Source organism: Vigna unguiculata, chromosome 7 (genome assembly GCF_037176805.1).
Source record: "Vigna unguiculata cultivar grain cowpea cultivar isolate G323 ecotype 2 chromosome 7, ASM3717680v1, whole genome shotgun sequence".
Classification (NCBI taxonomy): Eukaryota; Viridiplantae; Streptophyta; class Magnoliopsida; order Fabales; family Fabaceae; genus Vigna; species Vigna unguiculata.
This window is the reverse complement of record NC_140798.1, coordinates 31,236,926-31,258,194: the sequence shown is the minus strand read 5'-3', so window position 1 is coordinate 31,258,194 and position 21,269 is coordinate 31,236,926. Positions and strand designations below refer to the sequence as shown.

The 21,269-nt window shown below is 28.5% G+C and overlaps 1 protein-coding gene across 1 annotated transcript; it reads left to right on the top strand.

Moving 5' to 3' along the window:
* The first annotated feature begins 7,218 nt into the window (after positions 1-7,218).
* On the top strand, positions 7,219-9,629 carry LOC114190481 (polygalacturonase At1g48100-like). Its single transcript, XM_028079379.2, has 6 exons — positions 7,219-7,903; positions 8,074-8,241; positions 8,335-8,379; positions 8,465-8,672; positions 8,755-8,836; positions 8,918-9,629. Exons 1-6 carry the CDS (start codon positions 7,478-7,480, stop codon positions 9,417-9,419), a joined length of 1,431 nt encoding a protein of 476 aa, XP_027935180.2. The 5' UTR covers positions 7,219-7,477; the 3' UTR covers positions 9,420-9,629.
* The last annotated feature ends 11,640 nt before the right edge of the window (positions 9,630-21,269 follow it).

Sequence of the window (21,269 nt, the reverse complement as noted above, 5' to 3'; positions counted from 1 at the left end):
TATTTGAATAATGATCAATTTTAATGACAAAAAATAATTAGTCACTATATAATGACCAATTTAAGTACCAACTAAATTTTATAAATTAAAAATTATTGGCAACTAAAATAGTTTCAAAAAAATATAATTGGTCTTTAAATTGATAATTAAAATAGTTTTTATTATGAATTGATTTCTAAATTAGTCACTAACATTAGCTACCAAGATTTTGACTATCAAAATAATTTGTTCTAAATTGGTCAATAACATTAGCTACCAAAATAATTGATCTCTAAATTGGTTTCTAATTAGCAAATTGGTCTCTAACATATTTATGGTTACTAAGATTGATCTTATTTAAGAGTTTTCTTGTAGTGGTACTATTATGATAGAAATAATTTATATTTTTTATGTTGACAACTTTAGTATATATACTTTTATTTTTCATTGAGACAATAACAATCACATATTTGTTATGTTTTTAAGAATTTTTGTAAACTTTTCAATATTTATATATCATGTATCTATCACGTATCATATTCTATTATTTTTAAAATAAACGTATCGACATATCAAAAACGTGTTGTATCCGATATTCATATCGTATCCATGTATCATAGGTTTAGATAATCTATTGTCAATTAATAAATAAAGTGGCATTGAATTTGAATATGTATTGATTCACTTATTCATTGATGTAACTCAAGTTTATGGTTTTCCAGAAAATTTAAATAAAATATATTTAAATTAGATTTAAGAAAGAGAGTTTGCTTAATAAAACAACACTAACATTTTAATAGAAAGTTTAGAAAAATACTTTTTTATTTACTTTAAAAAATTAAAGGCAATAAATTAGAACAAAACAAAAGAATAAATATGTAGTTTTTCTTTAGCACAAAAGAATGTAAGAATGCAGAAATACTAATAGTTCCATCTCAAAGGCGTTGAAATGGATAGAATTGAGGTATGTTTAAATTTTATATTATGAGATCATTTTGTACTAAAATTATGCTTAATTGATTGAAGGAAAGAAGTTTTTAAAAACTTGAGTCATTGCTCCTAAATTAATTTATGAGATTTTTGAGAAAAATAATTCATAACAATTATACGAGGAATGTCTCATTTGAGATATTATTGATAAGAATAAGGCTAAAATTATTAAAATACTATTTTTTTTTCCTAATGTCACGAAAGTTCATCAAAACAAATTACAAGGAAATGAATAATCATACGAAGCATTTAACCCAACATGTTACAAACAAAAATACCTAAAATTAGGATAGTAGTTACCTCGAAAACCTATACATGAGAAAAAAGAAAATAAAACTTCATTGTAAAAGTAAGACAAAACACAAGTTGAAAAGTCAGTGATGCTTCTAACGACTTCAAGCTTCACTTGGATCTATCTCGTATTCAAGGTAGTCCAATTTCACAAAATCATAAAAATTGTTGTGATCGCAAATAAACTAAGAATAAATATGACTTTTGTTTCTAAACTATAGATTAAAACTATATTTTTTTTCCAACTTCAAAGTATATATAAATTTCTTCTTTATAATGTAAAATGTCTTGGAACAACTAATAATGTTACAATCTCCCTTTTATTTTACAACTTTCTCTCCTCATTTAAACTTTCTTTATCGTGATGATAGATGAGTCTAGAGAAAGTTGTAGTAAGGAGAGATAGGGTTGCAGGAAAGACATATATACTCTAACATTAGTAGTTATTGTGAGAATCCAGAAAATAGATTTAGCGCAGCGATGATTTTTATAAAAAAATGAGACTACTTTAATAATAAAAAGTTGAGTTATATATAGAGTTTTAATAAATGAACTTCATTTTTATAAAAATCACCCTCTTTCAAGAAATATTTCCTCTCAGTTCTTTTTACCTTCTCTCTTAGTTTTTGACTCCAATCTTTTTACTATTGGATTGTTTCTGACGAGAAGCTCTACAAAATCCACTGAAGAGAAAGTTAAATAGAGTAAGTTCTTGTTTGCTCCATTTTAGGTATTTTAGGTCTTAAGTTGTACGTGAGCTCTAGAATGTGACTCAATGTTGCTCTTAGTTACTCTTTGTTGCTCTTTGATCCTAATGGTAGTCTTTAGAGCTCTAATTAGAATTTCATTGTTTATCTGAGGGATCTCGTATGTTTTGGTGTTCTAGGAAAATCTTTGTTTGAGGAAAACCTCCTTGGCTAAGGTGAGAGAAGCTAAATGATATTATTTTATATTTTGATGACTTAATTGATTGGTTGATGACTTAATCACTTTTATGTCGCAAACAGATGATATTTCAGATTGTGTTGGTGATAGCCCGTAGATTTAGTTTGCGAAGTACATCTACACCATATTTATATGTTTATATAAAAAAAGTTTATCCATACGACTAACTTTGCTTAATACTTAACTTGTAATGGTTGAATTAGTAATATATATAAATTTAATAATTTGGGAAGCTATAACTATCGTTTGCCGGTTACAGTTTTTCATGTAAGAACAAAATTGATGCATATTTTGAATAGGGATGAAATATGATTTTAATCAATTGAGAAAGAAAAATATATTTAACCTAATTTTGTAAGATATATATTTTTATATAATTTGTCCTGGTTCTTTCTATCTACTATAAAGTTCCAATTAACACTTAACTCAACCTTCAAACATGAAATCAGTGTCTTCCTTGTAACCCACAAACACTAAATTAGGTAAATTTTATTCTACTGATAATTACAGAAAATATACCAACCTACTACTAAATGTTATGAGATATATATTGGAAAAATGGGGTATAGAAGTACGTATGTGGATAGGATAGTGTAGATGGTATATGGGTGGCACTATAACGTGATCCATGATTTGAGTATTTTTAATATAACTATTCGTCAACTTGGGTAGGCCAATTGCTGCAAAAGTCAGCCACTTACCTTTAATTAAGCCATACTTTCCTTTTTTCTTTTTGGGTTATGATAGGTAAAACCATTTAATTTAAACACAGGATTCAGTTTTTGGCAGCAACTTTTTTGCATGTTAAATGCAGCACTTTTTAACATTACTAGACACATAGCTCGCGCTTTAAGCTGTAACTTTGATTAACCGAACGTGTTAGCTTAATAAACGCATAATTAGCCACAGTCTAATAAAGAAACAGCGACAGCAGTTAAGAATGTTGTTTAGTTAAAACCATAAAACTGTGGTCGACATTTGAGTTCTGAGGCGCCAATTGGAAGCAATTAAGTAAGAGAAAAGTAGAAAAACCAGCATGAGTGTGGAAGAAACTGGTGAAGCATGAGCAGAAAAAAAGTGGAATGAGTTTGGGCGGCGAAAGAGAAAGATGGAGAGAGCAATATGGTGAGTTGAGAAGCTGTGAGTGGAAGCAAAGCAAAGCAAGATCCATGAATTCTCAACTCGGGAGTGGATGGACGGTTACAGATACAGCCAAATCAATATTTAAATTAATATCTATAATTAATTAACTATATCCACTTTCAGGACTTCATTTTTCAAAAGGAAATTAAGTTCAGCCGCATAAATGTTGCTATTGCTTTAGGCATGCGGCTTCTTTAATTCAACTATTCAGAACATAAAGTAGTGTTTCTAAGTGGCTCTCATATATTCCAGTTTTTTTGTTTACATATATGGTAGTAGTTACGTTCTTAACAGTAAACTGTGTCTGATAAATTGCTTGGTTTGCTCTTTCAATATTTTCGTGTAAAATATGTGCTTTGAGAGAATTTTTTCTGAAATATACACTTTCAAAAAAAATTACAAAGTTAAACTTTTGCTTCTTAAGTTATGATAACTACTGCATCTATCCAGATATCATTGATCCTTTAAGAGATACGGTGAATTGCGACTCATAACATGAGATGACTCTTGATGAGACCGAGTGGTTCCAGCTTAGTAATAAAAATATCTAATTTAATAAATAAAGTGAAGAAAGGCTTTTTTTTTTTTCTATATTTTATTTAGAAAAATATATTTCAGACAAAAAAAAAATCCAAAAAGAAAGAGTTCACCGACTAAATATTAACTATTAGTTTTTTCATCAACAGTAAATAGTTACTTTATCTTTACTCGTATTAGAAAATTTAAATCTTTCCTTTACACTCTTATGCCATACAGGGTAGGATTCTCTTCCTATAAACCTTGTTCTCAAACAGATATATAGATCTCGTAAGTTGTATTAAATATCAGTGTTCCGGATCCTATAGGCAATATTGATGAGTTATATTTTACATCATATATTTTGGTTATATTGATTATAGTTATTGAAAATTTATAATTTTATATAATTATTACAACATTAGTTTATATATATATATATATATATATATATATATATATATAACATTTAACATCATTTTTACATTTAAAACTTTAAATTTATCTATTTTATTTAATACGAAACCTTTTGATTTACACTTAAAATATTTCCTAACAAATATCGAATTGAAGCTATGTTCATTATAAAGTTTACAAAAAACAAATACACTTTTCAATATAAATATGTAGTTTACAATAACTTCTTTTATATAAGCATTATTTGTCAGAACAAAAATCATATTGTAACTGGAAAAGATAATTGTATGCTATAAAACTCAATTGTGCATTTTACATTATTAATATGCATAAAGACCACTATGCAGTTTTACATTATATTTCAATTACATTCATCAACATAAAATTAATTTATATATATAGTATTGTTCATTGATAACAAGAGTAGTCATAGTTTAAATAAAAAATTAATTAATAATTTGGTTTTTTATTCATTTTTGGTTTCTATATTTTTTTATTTAATTAAATTCTAATATTTATTAAATAAAGCCAGTACAGTTTATTATGTTAAATTAAATTAACATCGGTTGATTGATAATCATGTATTAGTTTAATAAAAAATTTAATTAGTAATTTTGTTCTTATATACTTTACATGAAGACAACGTGATCCTTAATTTTATTTACTAGATTTTGCTTTATATTTTTTTACAATAGAAATCAAAATAATAATTAAATATTTTATTAAATTAATAAGTAACCATCTTTCTAATAATATTAATGTTAATTTATTATAAGATATCACATTAACTCTATTTAATAAATACTTATACTCTAAGAGATACAAAGATCCGAATCAAATATCTAAATGTATAAACCATATTATTAATTAAATTTATAAATGAATATATACAGCACACGGACATAAATCCACATTCTATGAAATCCAACCAAGTCACCTGGGTGAATTATTTATAGGACAATGATACTTTAACCCACTTTTTTTGACCCACTTTTAACCCACCACTTCAATCACCATTAGATCATACATCACATCACTAAAAAAAAAATAAAAAAGATGATCTAATGGTGATTGAAGTGGTGGGTTAAAAGTGGGTCAAAAAAAGTGGGTTAAAATATCATTTTCCTTATTTATATCTACATATAATTTGTGACTGTAGAGATGGTTTTGGGGCACCGAAAGGGACCAAAACCATAAATATGATATGTTATAAACAAGCGCACGGACACATCGCTACCTAACTGCCGTGTTATGAATTTGAGGTATACAGGGATTAAGTCATACTTCCAATTTATAAAAGGTTTAAAATATTTTTTTTATCCAAATTTTCTTCAAATTTTGTCCAATAAGACTTAATTTTATTTTTATGCTCAAATAAGTTTTAATTTTCATCAATTTTATTTAATTTGGTTTATATTTATTAATACCGTTTAAATTATTAACGCTCATAAACAATAATTATCTTGTGTCATTTTGTAATTTATTTATTTATTTATTTAAAATATGCACATATCAACCCAGCAATGTATCATGAGTCAATGTTTTATATTCAATTTAGTTTATATATTCGTTATTTTTGTTCAATTTAATCCCAATTTCATTTAAAATTGACCAATTTTGTCCCAGCTGAAATGAGACCAAATTTAATTTTTATATAAAATTTATAATGATATGAATTTTAATATATTATATACAAATATTTAATAAAAAAATATGAATTTTAATATAAAAAATAAATTTGGTTTCAATTTGGAGACAGAATAAATTGGTTCATATTAACAAAAATTTGGACTAAATTGAATAAAAATAACAAATATAGAAACTAATTTAAATATAAAACATTGACTCTGACATGTGGCACGTGGCACGTGGCTGAATTAACACATGAACAAAATTGACAAAAATTAAGATCTATATGATCACAAAAATAAAATTATGATTGATTTGACAAAATTCGATGAAAATTGAAAAAAAAAAGTATTTTAAACTTTATAAAATATCCACTTGGAATTTAATCTTCAATTGTCATGACTGATAACAAAAACTGTTCGAATGTCGTTGAAGCTATAGTATATATCATCTCAAAATCCTTTGCTAACAAAATTATTAACAAGAATTAACCAATGTTATTTTTTGAAACAAAATTATCAAAATAATCTTATTCTTTCAATCAATATTATCGAGGACTCAACTAAAAAAATAAATTAAAAAAATAGAGAGTCTAAGTTAATTTAAAATTTTATTAGAAACTAAAACTACATTTTTTATACTTTCATTTAATAACCATGAATTTTAACATTTTATTCCAAAATGTATGCCTACATATATTCATTTTGATGAGTACAAAATAACATACATCAATCACATCTTTAACTACCATAGTTAGTTGATAATGAATTGTCACAATTACTATAGTTAGTTGATAATTAATTATCAAAATTACTATAGTTGCCTTCTTGTTTCATATAACTCACTACTAAGCTAAATTTATGTAAGTATTTCTTTTCAGCAGTGAAAATTTTGTAAAAAGGAGTGTCTCCGGACATTGATTAATTATAGATATTTACTGTCTTAATTATTCAAAAACATTAAAAAATGTATTATTACTAATAAATAAATACAAACAATTTATGTAATATAATTGTTTTCTCTTAAGAAATATTATCCATAACAAATCCCTCTTAATTATGGGACCAAAAAGTAATGGGAAGAACATGGGAGGTTTGTCTAGTACCCAGCCTGACTTCTAGTTATTCCTTTTTGCTCTTTTCAGAATTGTCATATGCAGACTCCACAATCTCTAAAAGGAGACCAATGCCTATGTAGTATTTGTCGGTTTCCACTTCCAAAACCAATAAAATATTCATAATGTGCCGATGAAATTTAACATATTGTCCACTATGCCTTCTTATTATATATAGTAACTCAGCCTTTCTGATTCTGCATGTACTCCAAGGGCCCAACTCAGAATTAAACTTGTTGCAACTTGTGCACTAGTGCCACTAGAGATCACTACTTTCTTTCAATTTCCCAAAACTCAGGGTGCCCAATTACTCCAAAATCAGACTCTTTATTCCTTTCGTCTTGCTGTTGACAGCCACAAAGCCAATCAGAGTCTCTAGTTTTCCAAGTTTTAGCATCTTAACCTTTTTTATTTTAAGCCCATTTTTAACTCCAGTGCTAGAATATACTCACAATGAGGCATGCTCATATTTTACCACTAGCATTGTCCTTATTTTTCCTTACTTTGTTTCTTCCCACCCAAGCTAGGTACCATTTCCATAAAAAACACAAACACTCGAACTATCATAATGCACCTGAAATTTCACCTTCTCCTTCTCCATTTTCTGGACCTTCTAGCAGCCCCCCCGATGAAGCTCCTTCTCCTAGCCCCTCTGTTGATGAGAACTACCACAACGCATCTAATAACTTCTTTGATGTTCGAGCATTTGGAGCCATCGGAGATGGAGTAACTGATGCTACAGAGTCATTCAAGATGGCATGGGACACTGCTTGCCAAAGTGAATCACCTGTTAAAGTTATCCTTGTTCCCCAAGGTCTCTCCTTCGTCATTCAATCTGCTATCTTCACTGGTCCTTGTAAAGGTGGTTTAGTACTTAAGGTAATGTGCTTTGCAAATTGCAACGTTTTTTGTTCTTCTTACAATAGTACTAATGTAAAAGGTTGTTATACCATGATAAACCTTTTACAGTGTAATAAAATTTACACAGTTGGTGATTGTTTTTGTTTCTTACAAATGGTTACTCGCTAATTAACTTTGTTGTGAAAAAGGTTGATGGCACTCTTATGCCACCTGATGGACCTGACTCTTGGCCAAACAACACCAGTAAGCGTCAATGGCTTGTCTTTTATAGAATCAATGGGTTGTCACTTGAAGGAAGTGGTTTAATAGATGGTAGAGGAGCAAAATGGTGGGACCTCCCTTGCAAGCCTCATAAGGTATACTATTGATGCTTTAAAAATATTAAGAACAAAACAAAAAGATTCAATCTTGATGCTCCAAACACTGACCCCTTTGAGAAAATGGCACAGGGACCCCATGGGACAACATCTCCAGGACCTTGCGACAGCCCTGTTGTAAGTACTTCAAACACAAGTACAAGATGCATTGTGGTTGAAAATAACTGTTCAAACGTAATGTGAAACTCCGGATATGTTGCAGGCCATAAGGTTTTTCATGAGTTCCAACTTGAGTGTACAAGGACTTAAAATCAAGAACAGCCCCCAGTTCCACTTCAGATTCGATGGCTGCGAAAGCGTCCACGTGGAATCAATCTACATAACAGCTCCAGCACTCAGCCCCAACACTGATGGAATACACATAGAAAATACCAATGACGTCAAAATATATAATTCGGTCATTTCCAATGGTTGGTCACGAAACAAACCACTACTTTTGTTTACTATTGCGTCAAAACTCAAAAGTCAGTGATGAATTATCCTTTTATACAGGTGATGACTGCGTGTCCATTGGAGCCGGTTGCCATGATGTTGATATAAAGAACATAACATGTGGACCTGGTCATGGTATAAGGTAATTAAATTATTTATTTTGAAGAAAATGTTCCAATATATTATATACATTAACCAATCTTATGTTATAATTTTAATTCAGCATTGGTAGTCTGGGAAATCACAACTCCAGAGCCTGTGTCTCAAACATTACGGTGAGGGACTCGGTTATAAAAGTGTCAGATAACGGGGTTAGGATCAAGACGTGGCAAGGTGGATCAGGATCAGTATCAGGGGTGACATTTAGTAATATACATATGGAAAGTGTTAGGAACCCAATGATAATTGATCAGTTTTACTGCCTGAGTAAGGATTGCTCGAACAAGAGCTCTGCAGTGTTTGTATCGAATATATCTTACACAAACATAAAGGGAACATATGATATAAGGCACCCTCCTATGCATTTTGCTTGCAGTGACTCTGTCCCATGCACCAACTTGACCCTCTCAGATATTGAGCTTCTTCCAGCTGAGGGAGACATGGTGCTTGATCCTTACTGCTGGAGTGCCTATGGAAGCTCTGAGACACTAACCATTCCCCCAGTCTCTTGCTTGCTTGAAGGCCTTCCCCAGTCCATTTCAGGAAATGACGTAGACCATTGTTGACCCACAAAATTCTGGGTTTAAAGCAAAATTTGTGTGTATGTATTTGTATAATTAGTAGGGAAGTAATTAAGGAAAATAGTTATGATCTTGAGTTTTATGTTGTGATTATTGCTGAGGAGTTGTGTTTTTTATGCTCCTCTCCAATTGTTAACCATATATATCTTTCATAGTTATGTCATCAGGTTTGTAATGCAAGTTTGGCTTCAAGTTTGTCATCGTAATGGACCATGGCTTTATAAATTTTGCGGTGTGTTGTTATGAATTTTAAATGCATAGGTATGTTTAGGATGAAGGAGTTTGGAGGAAGAGGGTAATAGAGGCTAGGATTAATTTTGGTTTAATTATTATCACACTACATGTGGTGTCTATGGCTTTACTTGTAAAAATTCCTAACTAGATTGGTACTAATTGATGGCTGCCTAATATATGTTTATAAAGTTTCCGCATTAGTTGCCATTCTATATTGCTATTAAAAATGTTTTAGGTTCTGTTATCATATTTTATAATTTGTACGGGGATCCAATTGAAAATTTGGGAAAACTGTAGGGATTTATTTAAATGGTTTTTTATAAGTATAATAATTTATTTTAATTTACATTCACGTTAATGATACTATAAACAAAATTCTAAAAAGGTTATGCTAAACATGACTCTGAAATTAGTTATTGTAAAAGTTAAAAATAAAAAACTTATCATACGTAACTATATATGAATGAGTGGCATTAGTGCATTTATATTAAATTCATAAGATTGTTGCTAAATACTTAATAGTTGTAGGAACTTGAAAAAACAAGAGTGAATGAATCATAAAGCAAATACTTTTTAATAATTAATTTGGTAATATTTGGATTTTAAAATTTAGAGAATTTTAAAGAATTTAAGAAAATGAATAACTACAATTCAAGGCGAACGAATTCTATATACGATCATTTTAGTTTTTAAAAATCTCAATTAAAGTAAATATTTATTTAAACAAAAAAAAAACATAATAATCCTTTTTCTAGCCATTGATCACAACATTCCGAAAAAAAAAACTATTCATTATACTATAAATCCTAATCTATTTTAAAATCTATAAATCATAAACGAACTCAAAATATACACACATGCAATCAAAATAAAATTTCTTTTGGTCTTTTAGATGCTTTTCATGCACCTTTTCCTATACTTATCTACATAGTACAATTATATAATAAGTTATAACACATAAAAAACAATGATATAAGAAAATTATAACAATTTATAAATAATTCAATTTCAATTAAATACAAACATTTAAAAATCATATAGATCACACTCACAAATATATTCAACCAATGAAATATTAATTCATATTGACTCGTACTAAACATGTTTAACTAGAGACTGATATCTGATCCAAACTAATCTTAGATTTAAAAGTGAATCTAAAAATAATAGATAAAAGAAAAGTTATTTATAATATAGATCGATACACATCACAATTTGTAAGAATTTCATCCACAACTTCTTTTCTCCTAATATCTTAATTTATGTGACTTAAACCATTAATAAAACAATGAGAATTCTATTACAACATAAGTGTTAATATTTAATACATAAATAAAATATGTCATATATCATCCTAAATAAATGATCATAAATTCATATATGTTAGAAATAAAGCGAATAACATAGAGAATGACGTCAGATAATAGAGAAGAGAAGAACGAGAGAGAATACAGAATGAGAGAATAGGGAGCAACTCATTTGTGTATTATTATTGATAGGAAGAGTCCTATTTATACATACAATATGTAATCCATAAAGAAAACAAATCAACTTAGTTAATACAAATATTTACCATAAAGAGTAATGAATCATATGAGTAAATGTATCAAATCAATGGACAATCATTAATTCATAACACTCCCCCTTGAGTGTCCATTGATAAAGAATGTGCCTCGTTAAAACCTTACTAGAAAAAAACCCTTTGGGATAAAAAACCTAGTGAAGGAAAAAGAGTACAACATTCTGTATTCTTTAATACAATATTGTTCATCATATATTCTATTTCTTCCCCTCATGTAAACTTACATCATTAAGGTGACAGAGTCCGAATTTGTGAGTCATTTGCTCAAAAGTTTTTCTTGGCAAAAACTTTACAAATAGACTTGTCATATTTTCAGATGAATGAATTTTTGGATATCTATATCATCTTTTCAATTGAACAATACACTATTGTCTTCATATATGGTTGTTGATTCCATCTTTCTCGGGGATAGTCACAAGTTTCTTGCACATGTTGAATTATAAACCTTAACCAAACATATTCACAACTTCCCTCGTAATTTTGTATGATTAGACGATGTTGCTACTATGGTTTGTTTCATATACCTTCATGAAACCATTGTGCTACCACATGTGAACAAACATCTTGTTTGTGATCAACCATTGTGACATTGCAAGAATATGTAAAATAACATGCATATCCATAACCCATTGGTCTGAATCTGAATCATTTGGATGGAATAAGCTCATATTCGTAGTACTCTTAAAGTAACGAAGTATATGTTTTACTCCAAACCATTTTCTTCTTGTAGTTGAAGAACTATATCTTGCTTAACAAATTTATAGCAAATGCAATATTAGACCGAGTATAATTCGCAAGATACATTAGTGTTTCTATGACACTAAGATATGGTGCTTCTAGACCAAGAAGATCTTCATCATTTTCTTGAGGTCTAAGAAGAGTCTTTATCAACATCTAACGACCTCACAACTATTGGAGTGCATAATGGACATGACTTGTCCATTTAGAACATTTTAAGCACCTTAATCATATAAGCCTCTTGATGTATAAAAATACTTTTATTTAAATACTCAATTTCTAATTTCAAACAAGACTTTGCCCTTCAAAGATCATTCATCTCAAATGATTTCTTTGAGTAATCAATTGCCTTTGTGAGCTCATTAGGAATTCCAACGATGTTTATGTCATCTACATAAACAATAATTATGGCAAATTCATTATTTGGATCTTTTCATATAAATACAAGAACAAATAGGATCATTTTTATATCCTTCTTTTAATAAGTATTCAAAAAGACGGTTATGCCACACACGTCTTGATCTCTTTAATCAATAAAAGAGCATGTTCAATTTTATTGAATAACCTTCTTTAGAATTTGTCTCGTTGGGCAAATAAAATCCTTCTGGATTTTCATATAAATATGATTCTCAAAAGAACCGTACTAATAGGTTGTAACATCATTCATTAGATGTAAATGCAAACATTATTGTGCAACTAGAATAATCGAATATTGCAATGTTGTTGCATCCAATACTAGTGAACATGTTTTTTTTTCACTAATCAATACAAGGTTTTGTGAACAACCTTGAGCAACCAATTATGCTTTGTATCTAACAATTTCATCATTTTTAATTTGATTTTTGCGCAAAAATCCATATATACCCAATGGGTTTCACAACTTCAGGAGTGCGAACTATACGTCCAAAAACCTTTTGTTTAACAAACAAATATAATTATGCTTCTTTGCATATTTTCATTTTGGCCAATCTTTTTTTTTTTTGCCGACAATCTTCAATGATCATTGCTTATTGATCCTCATTGTCATTCATAGCATTCATCGCTATGTTATAAGTAAAAGTTTCATCAATGTTAACTTCATTTTGGTTCCATATTATATGATTCATGACATAATTTATTGAGATCTCATCATTTTCAACCATTTCAGGTACCTGAGGTTCTTTTGGAACCAAATCATTAATTATGTCAAATGAATCTTTTGGGATTTCAACCTTTTCGATTAGGTTATTTTGCATATTAGCCCCCTTTCTCATTCAAGAGTTTTTATCTTTGGAACCAATAGGTCTACCACGCTTCAAACGTGTTCACATGAGTTTTTCAACCCTTTTTTTTCGCATCATAATAACTGATCATGTCAAACAAGGCAATCATTTTGATTTGTAAACTTCTGGTTTACCATGACATGCATTTAAATTGTACTAATAAACTTGTAGTACAAACTATAAGAGAATGTTGATAATTTCTCCAATACACTTTCTTTTTCAACTCAATCATAGAGACATGAAGATATTTCATATATTTTTCATTGTTTGTCTCAATATAATATCCATTTAGACAAATATCATTGAAACTTAATAAGTTTCTATTCAACTTCTTGGTAAAAGTATAATAGCTCTTCTAGAGTCTTCAAATATATTTGTAGTACTATAAATAATACTAACATCGATGTCTCACATCATCAAATAAGAGAAAAATTTATTACTCTTGAGAATTGTATAAGTTGTTGCACAATCAATAAGACACATATCTTTTGGTACTAGTGCAAAACATTCGTTTTTCATATAAACGTAAATATCAATATGAGATTTTTTTTTCAACACTCTCATAATCAATTAGGTGATCAATGCTTTCATTTGCTTTAGCAAAGAAAATAACAATATCAAGATGAGTAGCATCCATATGGCCATAATCAGAATCACCATCTTCATAAGCAAAGTGTGTTTCTATGTTCTTCTCGTTATTTGTAAGATGCTCTGGTGTACAATAAGTACAACTCAAATGGCCTTTACCATCGTAATGATAATATATACCTTCATCTTCTTGTCAATATTTTCACATTTTTCTTTTCCTTTTTTCACATTATCGTGCCACTTCTAGTGACAAAATGTGTCTTTGAAATTTTCTTTATAACCATGTCCAAAATCAAGATCATGATCGATCATGAAAATATAAATAAAATGTTGCTGCATTCACTTCTGGGAATGGAACAGAACCAATTTGGACAGGTTTCATGATTTTTTATCAAAAGCTCATTGCTTTGTTCAGCCATACAAAGGCATGAAATAAATTCATAATATTGATTGCTGCATTCACTTCTGGGAATGGAGCATATTAGGCGGATCTCATGATTTTTCATCAAAAGCTTTATTGTTTTGTCCAGCCAGCCATACATAGGCATGAAATAAATTCACAATATTTGTGAAATCTCTTTTCACAATATTTTTGTTATGAGAAAATTAGTTGCTTAGATGCTTTATTTCTTTATTTAATGGTATCCCAATATCCATTGCATCTAAATATATTTCAACATTTAAAATTCAATATTAGGAATTCTTCCTTGTAATATCAAAGGTCACAAATCCAAATTTTGCAACATTTCGCATGTTTAGAATTAACACATAAAATAATAATATTAATAATAATAATAATCATCATCAAAATAATCATAATAATCACCGTCATAATAAAAATAAAAATAATAAGACGGAGATGAAAATTGATAAAGTTAAACAATTCTTATCGCAAGAGGAAGAATATAAGTTAAAATTATAATTGGAGAAAGGATTAGAAAGAGCCTGGACTGAGACACGCAGAGCACTGTCGTTATAGAGAAAAAGCTTCCACTAGTCCTCAATTGGTTGAAGCATCGTGCTGATAACGTGTTATGAAATAAAGCGAATAACATAGAGAATGACGTCAGATAATAGAGAAGAGAAGAACGAGAGAGAGTAGAGAATGAGAGAATAGGGAGCAACTCATCTGTGTATTATTATTGATATGAAGAGTCCTATTTATACATACAATATGTAATCCATTAAGGAAACAAATTAACTTAGTTAATACAAATATTTACCATAAAGAGTAATGAATCATATGAGTAAATGTATCAAATCAATGGACAATCATTAATTTATAACAATATATGCTTTATCACTCTTAATAATCATTTCCATAGTAATTCACTTGAACAAAATCTAAAGATGGCAACAGGATGGAATGGATGTGAGTTTCATTATCACATCCTCATCCTCACAATAACATTTATTTTCATCCTAATTCACAAACCTAGTAGATATATAATTTTTGTCCAATCCTCATTCCCATCAGGTAATGGACATACTTATATATTCATACTCATACCCATGTTTTTACTATTTCAAATATCATTTTTATAAAAAGTAATAAAAATCACAACAAAAAAAATCATGATATTATCAAAATATTCAATATTTAAAGAATATATATTTTTTGGGATATCAAATATTAAGAAAAATATTGTAATTGTATAAATGTCAAATTAGGGTATCAAATAACAACTAGAGAAAACTTAAAGTATTATATAAATACTAATACATAACTAAAATTCCATAATAACCAAAACATCTATTAATTTTGTAAACGATCACTAGTTTCACTTGATTTGATCTACCTACGTATAGAAAAAAAGAAGAAGAATAATTAGATATGATATGATAAATGAAATTGAAAAATTTAGTTACTAGAATATAATACCTTCATCATCAAATATTTTAGTAAATTATATTTTAGGTTACATAATAAATTATGAATATTTTAGTAATTTAAACAGAGATAATGACAAGGATGAAGATAAATACTGGAACGAGTATGTTAGGGACAGAGATTGGGTAGATATGTAAATATCATCCCGTCTTCATACTAAATTTGAAAAATCATGTATTATCAAAATCCATATTCAATAAATGCACAGATTTCCATCAAAATGAGAAAAAATTCATATAATAGACACATAGACGAGTTTATTTGTCACATCTAACAAAATCACAAAAAAATAATTAAAAATACAGTAGATCTTATATATTAGAAGATATGATTTATAGTTTTTATTGTTTATTAAAATATTTATTCTGGATGTTGCTCCATTAAAAAGATTTTGAAAAAAAATTAAATAAATCACAATTTTATATTTTTTTAATTTACATTTTTATTGTTTCAATACATAAAACAATTATATTCTTAATGTTGAATTGTTAAAAAATAATTGAGAAATATTGTAGGCAACTTGTCTTTAAATTTAAAGTGTCACCTCCTCGATGAAAATGTCATTTTAAATTACCAAAAACATTTCCTAAGCACCTCTCGTAAAATATGCTCCAACAAACTCGATTTACCAGCTTCATTTTAACAAAGATGAATACTTTAAACATTTGAATATGCAAACCTTGAATTAAAAATAAATTTGTTAGATTCTTTGGAAGGTGACTCAATTTTTTTTCCCGCATGAGAGAGGTTGTCAATTATTGCGTCTACACTTTGGTTTGTTTGAATAAATTATCACGCTAGTTGTGTAACCATGAAATTCATGGATGAAAGAGGAAAGACATTTAAGAAATAAAGCACCTTTTCAACATCTGGGTCAGAATTTATGTATTATTAAGATCCAATCAGTTTGGTTATTGATTATCCTTTATGCTGCAGGAGAAAAATGCATCCTCGTAAATAGAAAATTTCAGAACTGCTTTCACATCCCTGTCTTTAAAGATGATTAGTGATGATAGCATAAACAAAGAAAATAAAACAATGCAAGGATAGAGGAATCTAGAAAGTAAAACAAAAGGCCACGATGATTACGTAATTATCAGTGATTATAAGAATAACAAGATTTGTGACTCAGAGATTATTACAACTAATTTATTTTTAAATAACAAATAATACAGTTTTAAACTCTTTAATAATTCCTTCAAATTTACGTATGTATGATCTGATGGTGTCGAGAATCGAAGTATCATGTTGAAAGTTATAATACACCGATATTTCAATTTGGATCACGTATCCGTATCCAATACGTATCGTGTCCAATATTTTAAGATACTTATTAATGATGTATCTAATTTATAAAGTAGTAATACACTACAATAAAATCTTTGAATAGTGACTAATTTTAGTGACAAAAAATAATTAGTCACTATATAGTGACCAAATTGACAACTAAAATAGTTTCAAAAAATTATAATCAGTCTCTAAATTGATAATTAAAATAATTTTAATGATGAATTGATTTTTAAATTGGTCACTAACATTAGCTACAAGGTTTTGACTACCAAAATAATTGATCTCTGGTTAGAAAATTTGGTTTCACACATTAACAATCATATATTTATTATCTTTGTAAGAATTATTGTACACTTTTATTATTCATATATCACGTATCTATCACGTATCATATCCTATTATTTAAAAAATAAACGTATCGACGTATCCGATACAGGTATCGTATCTGTGCATCACATGTTTAAAGTTTTATATTAGATAAAAATTAAAAAATAGAGTATCGTATAAAAACGAAAATTTATAAACTCATTGTTTTAAAATTTTAAATTAAAAAGGATATCAATATTTTATATAGTTAGACTCCGATCTCGTTATATTATTTCTTCCCGATCCATCTCTAAACCTACCGGATGGTGACCTTCACTTATAAGTTGAGAAGTGGAGAGGGAATGAGAAATTGGAATTTTTTTGTAAAATTTGCACGCGCGGTAGCCACTAATAATGGTGGGATGAAGGAAGGTGTGAGAAAAAGTTAGGGTGAGCGCACGGGCTAAGCTAATTGCCACTCACCACACACACCTTTTCCCCAAGCTTCCAAAGGCTATTATTGTTACCAAACATTGCAAAACATCAAACACTGGAATGAAAGAAAATTAACATGCACTTGCTAAATTGGGATTCAACCATATTCTTATTTTAATTGCTAAATATGGCCCTTCTCAAATGCTTGCTTAAACAATCTTTTTTTCTGCTTCATCCACTTGGTCTCCTTCTAGATTCTAGTCTTGTAATTATTTTGCTGCAATTCCAAGCTTCCTCATCCACTGTCATTCTATTATGTACCAACACCACGTAATGTGTAACCGTGTTGCAGAGGGTAAGAGAAAATGAATAGTAAGTGTGAAACATTGGTAATGATTTGTGCATTTGTTTCTTTTGGAGCGGTTTGAGAAAGAAAAAAAAGTGAGGGTTTGTATAGTTGGTATTGCTACATTATTTATAGAGCGATGTCGAAGGAATATGAGCATGGAAGGGTGTGCAAAGTTAAAGATAAAGGTAGCACGAGGAATCTAGCCACTCATAAGGGCATCTCTATCTACCCACTACATGCTTATGTCTCAAATCTTAAATTCATGTCTTATGAATATAAACACCTAAATGTCACAAACATACACCACTTTCTTCATCCATTTTAGGATGCTTCAAGATAATTGAAAGTGAAAAGAAAAAGAAAAAATTGAAACAAACACGAAAGTGGTATTTAAATTTGATAATTTAATTTCGCTAGGTTAAATTTGATATTTTAATATTTATGCATGGTTTTCAATTTGTTTTATTTATTTCTATATTTAAGTAATGTTTTGTAAGTAACTACTTTTAAATATTTATAATTATTTAAATATAATATTGGAATAAGTCTTATGTAAAATTGGAAATAACTTGCTTATACTCTTATGATTTATTAATCAATGTTAATGCTTATTATACAATGCTAAACTTCCATGCTTTATGTTTATTATGTTCGAATCATCCATATGCTATCCTATCCTGATTTGAGTTGTTGGGAAATACTTTTAAATCTTCCACTTATTATTAAAGACACAATTAATTGTAGTCTGAAGATCGTTATCGTTATGACAAATTTTTCTTATTAATTTAACTAAAAAATTAAGGGTTTCATAACGGAAATTAGGCTCTCACTACCAAAGGATTGAGGGTTTTAGTGAGTTTTGTGAAGGGATTATTAAAGTATGAATGTAATTAATTTATAGTCTTGCTAGTAAGATTGTTGTCTTAAGTCGAACCAATGAAATTTCCCCTTATTTATTTTAACTCTAATTTTTTGTGCATAATAAGTATGTATAAAATTATATACAAAACAGTTTTTTTTTTTTTTTTTTTAAGTTGGTAAAATAGGTTAGACATGATAATTTGTTTGCTCGATTAGCAAGTAATATATATATTAAGTAAGATTGAGAAAATACTGATATAAATTTAAATGGCAATTTTTTTAAAAATAATTTAAATTTTAAAACATTTTATAAACATAATTATTTTTAATTTTTTAATTTTTTAATTTTTTTTTCTCTCAAATGGAACTAAAATAGCTTGTTGGTTCAATATAAGATCAAATAAACAATTTATAAATCGAATAAAATTAATATAATTTATCACTTTCCAATTCTAATTTTAATTATTTATTTGATCATGATAGGAACTAACCTTGTCATGAGGATGACTCCATGATTTTTATGACCGTGATAGGAACTAATCTTGTGTGTGTTAGCTTAGTAGAGCAATATTTTGTTTTACCGTTACGAGTGCTTGACTTTATTAGTCTGACTCAAGGGTACGTATTAAGATAAATTGAGTTCTAAAAGAGTTTGGTTGTATGTAGACTTTTATGTGATGATTGAATGACCCATTCTATTATTGATGTGTTATCTCCTTTTTTTCAACTAGCTTAACCTCTTGTATGCTTTATGGTTGTTGTATTGTCTTCTTCTCTTTACAATGATCACCTTAATGATACTAGTAAATGAAAATGCAGGTGTAGGGCATCTCTTATGGATGAAGAGCCAACTCTTTGAATCGTGAGGCGATACTAAATCATGTTAGGTATAGTTTTGGAAAGGATCATAATATAATAACTTGAAAATGTATATGTGTGATACTCTTATATATAGTCTTATTGATTTTAGCCTTGAAGGTGTTTTGTAACTTTAATCAATTTATTTTCACACCTTAAATAAACTCAATCTAAATTCTAGTTGCACGAATAAACATTACAATATCCAAGAAAAATTTATGCAATTAAAAAATACTTTTTAAGATATTTTTATCTCACAAATTCAAATGGCCTAATTATCAGAAATTTCATTTAAATATGACCTTTCTAAAATATGCATTCATCGCTTATCTTTTTTATGATTGTATTAATATGCGATATACATTGGATTTTTTTTTTTCTAAATATTCACTATGAAATATCTTATTTTGATAGTATTATGCTATTAAAATGGGAAGTTACAAGATAAAAAAAATAAAAGGATGTCTAAATATTAAAAATATTAAAAACTTAATTAAGTTTTGAAATTATCAACCGCATAAGCTAAGTATTGAAAAAACTGTCATCTATAAAAACTTCCAATAGTGTTACTTATTAAATAATTAATTTTTATTTCAAAATTAGACTAGTCATTTTAGGGAAACTTTATTGTTTCTAAATATTTTTTTTTCACTGACAAAACTTAAAACCAAAAATTCAAATTAAGCTTGAGTCAAATAAATGATATAAAATAAACATGAAATATATATATATATATATATATATATATATATATATATATATTCTTTCTTGATTTTGAAAAGAAAAAGGGTAATAAAAGAAAACGTGACGCAAAAAAAAAAATGCTGCTTGGCAAATTACAATTTCAAATCAAACATGAAATGGGTCTGGATGTATGTTTTAAGCGTGATATTTTTCTTCCTGCACCACCGTTTTGTTTGCCTGCACTCCCAATAAAACTTGTAACCCAAAACTAGACAGTCAAAGCAGACCAGCCCGTCGGCTGACCCGCCAACCTGTAAAAAAAGGATGGGTCAGATTAGAGTTTTCACCTGTAAAAAAAGGATGGGTCAGATTAGAGTTTTCAACACGTTAATCTCGTTATAGTTCGGCCCGCCTAGTCTACCAATTGGCGGGACAGTCCATCCTGGCCCGCTAATTTATTTTTGTTTTGTTTAAAAATTAAAAATAATTAAGAAAATAAATTGTCTATAATATATAAACAAATTTATCTATATAAATAAATTTTATAAACAATAATTAAAAAAATGAAAGCAAGATTAAAAAAATTAAAAAAAGAAAAAAAAGTAGTGGGCCTCCCTGAGACGAGGCACATTGTAGTGTCTAACCCGTCTTCTAATGGCAGTCCAGCCTGATCCGACCTGATTTTGGCAGGCCAAGAATTTTTTTGACTGATTATTTCGGAAAATATTTTTGGATCTAGAAAATTTTTTGTAAAAAT

Excerpts from the sequence above, each read along its gene's own strand:
- LOC114190481 (XM_028079379.2), top strand. The coding sequence starts at position 7,478 with ATGAGGCATGCTCATATTTTACCACTAGCATTGTCCTTATTTTTCCTT. Across the intron at positions 7,904-8,073 it reads AAGGTGGTTTAGTACTTAAG|GTTGATGGCACTCTTATGCC; the intron begins GTAATGTGCTTT and ends GTTGTGAAAAAG. Across the intron at positions 8,673-8,754 it reads TAATTCGGTCATTTCCAATG|GTGATGACTGCGTGTCCATT; the intron begins GTTGGTCACGAA and ends CCTTTTATACAG.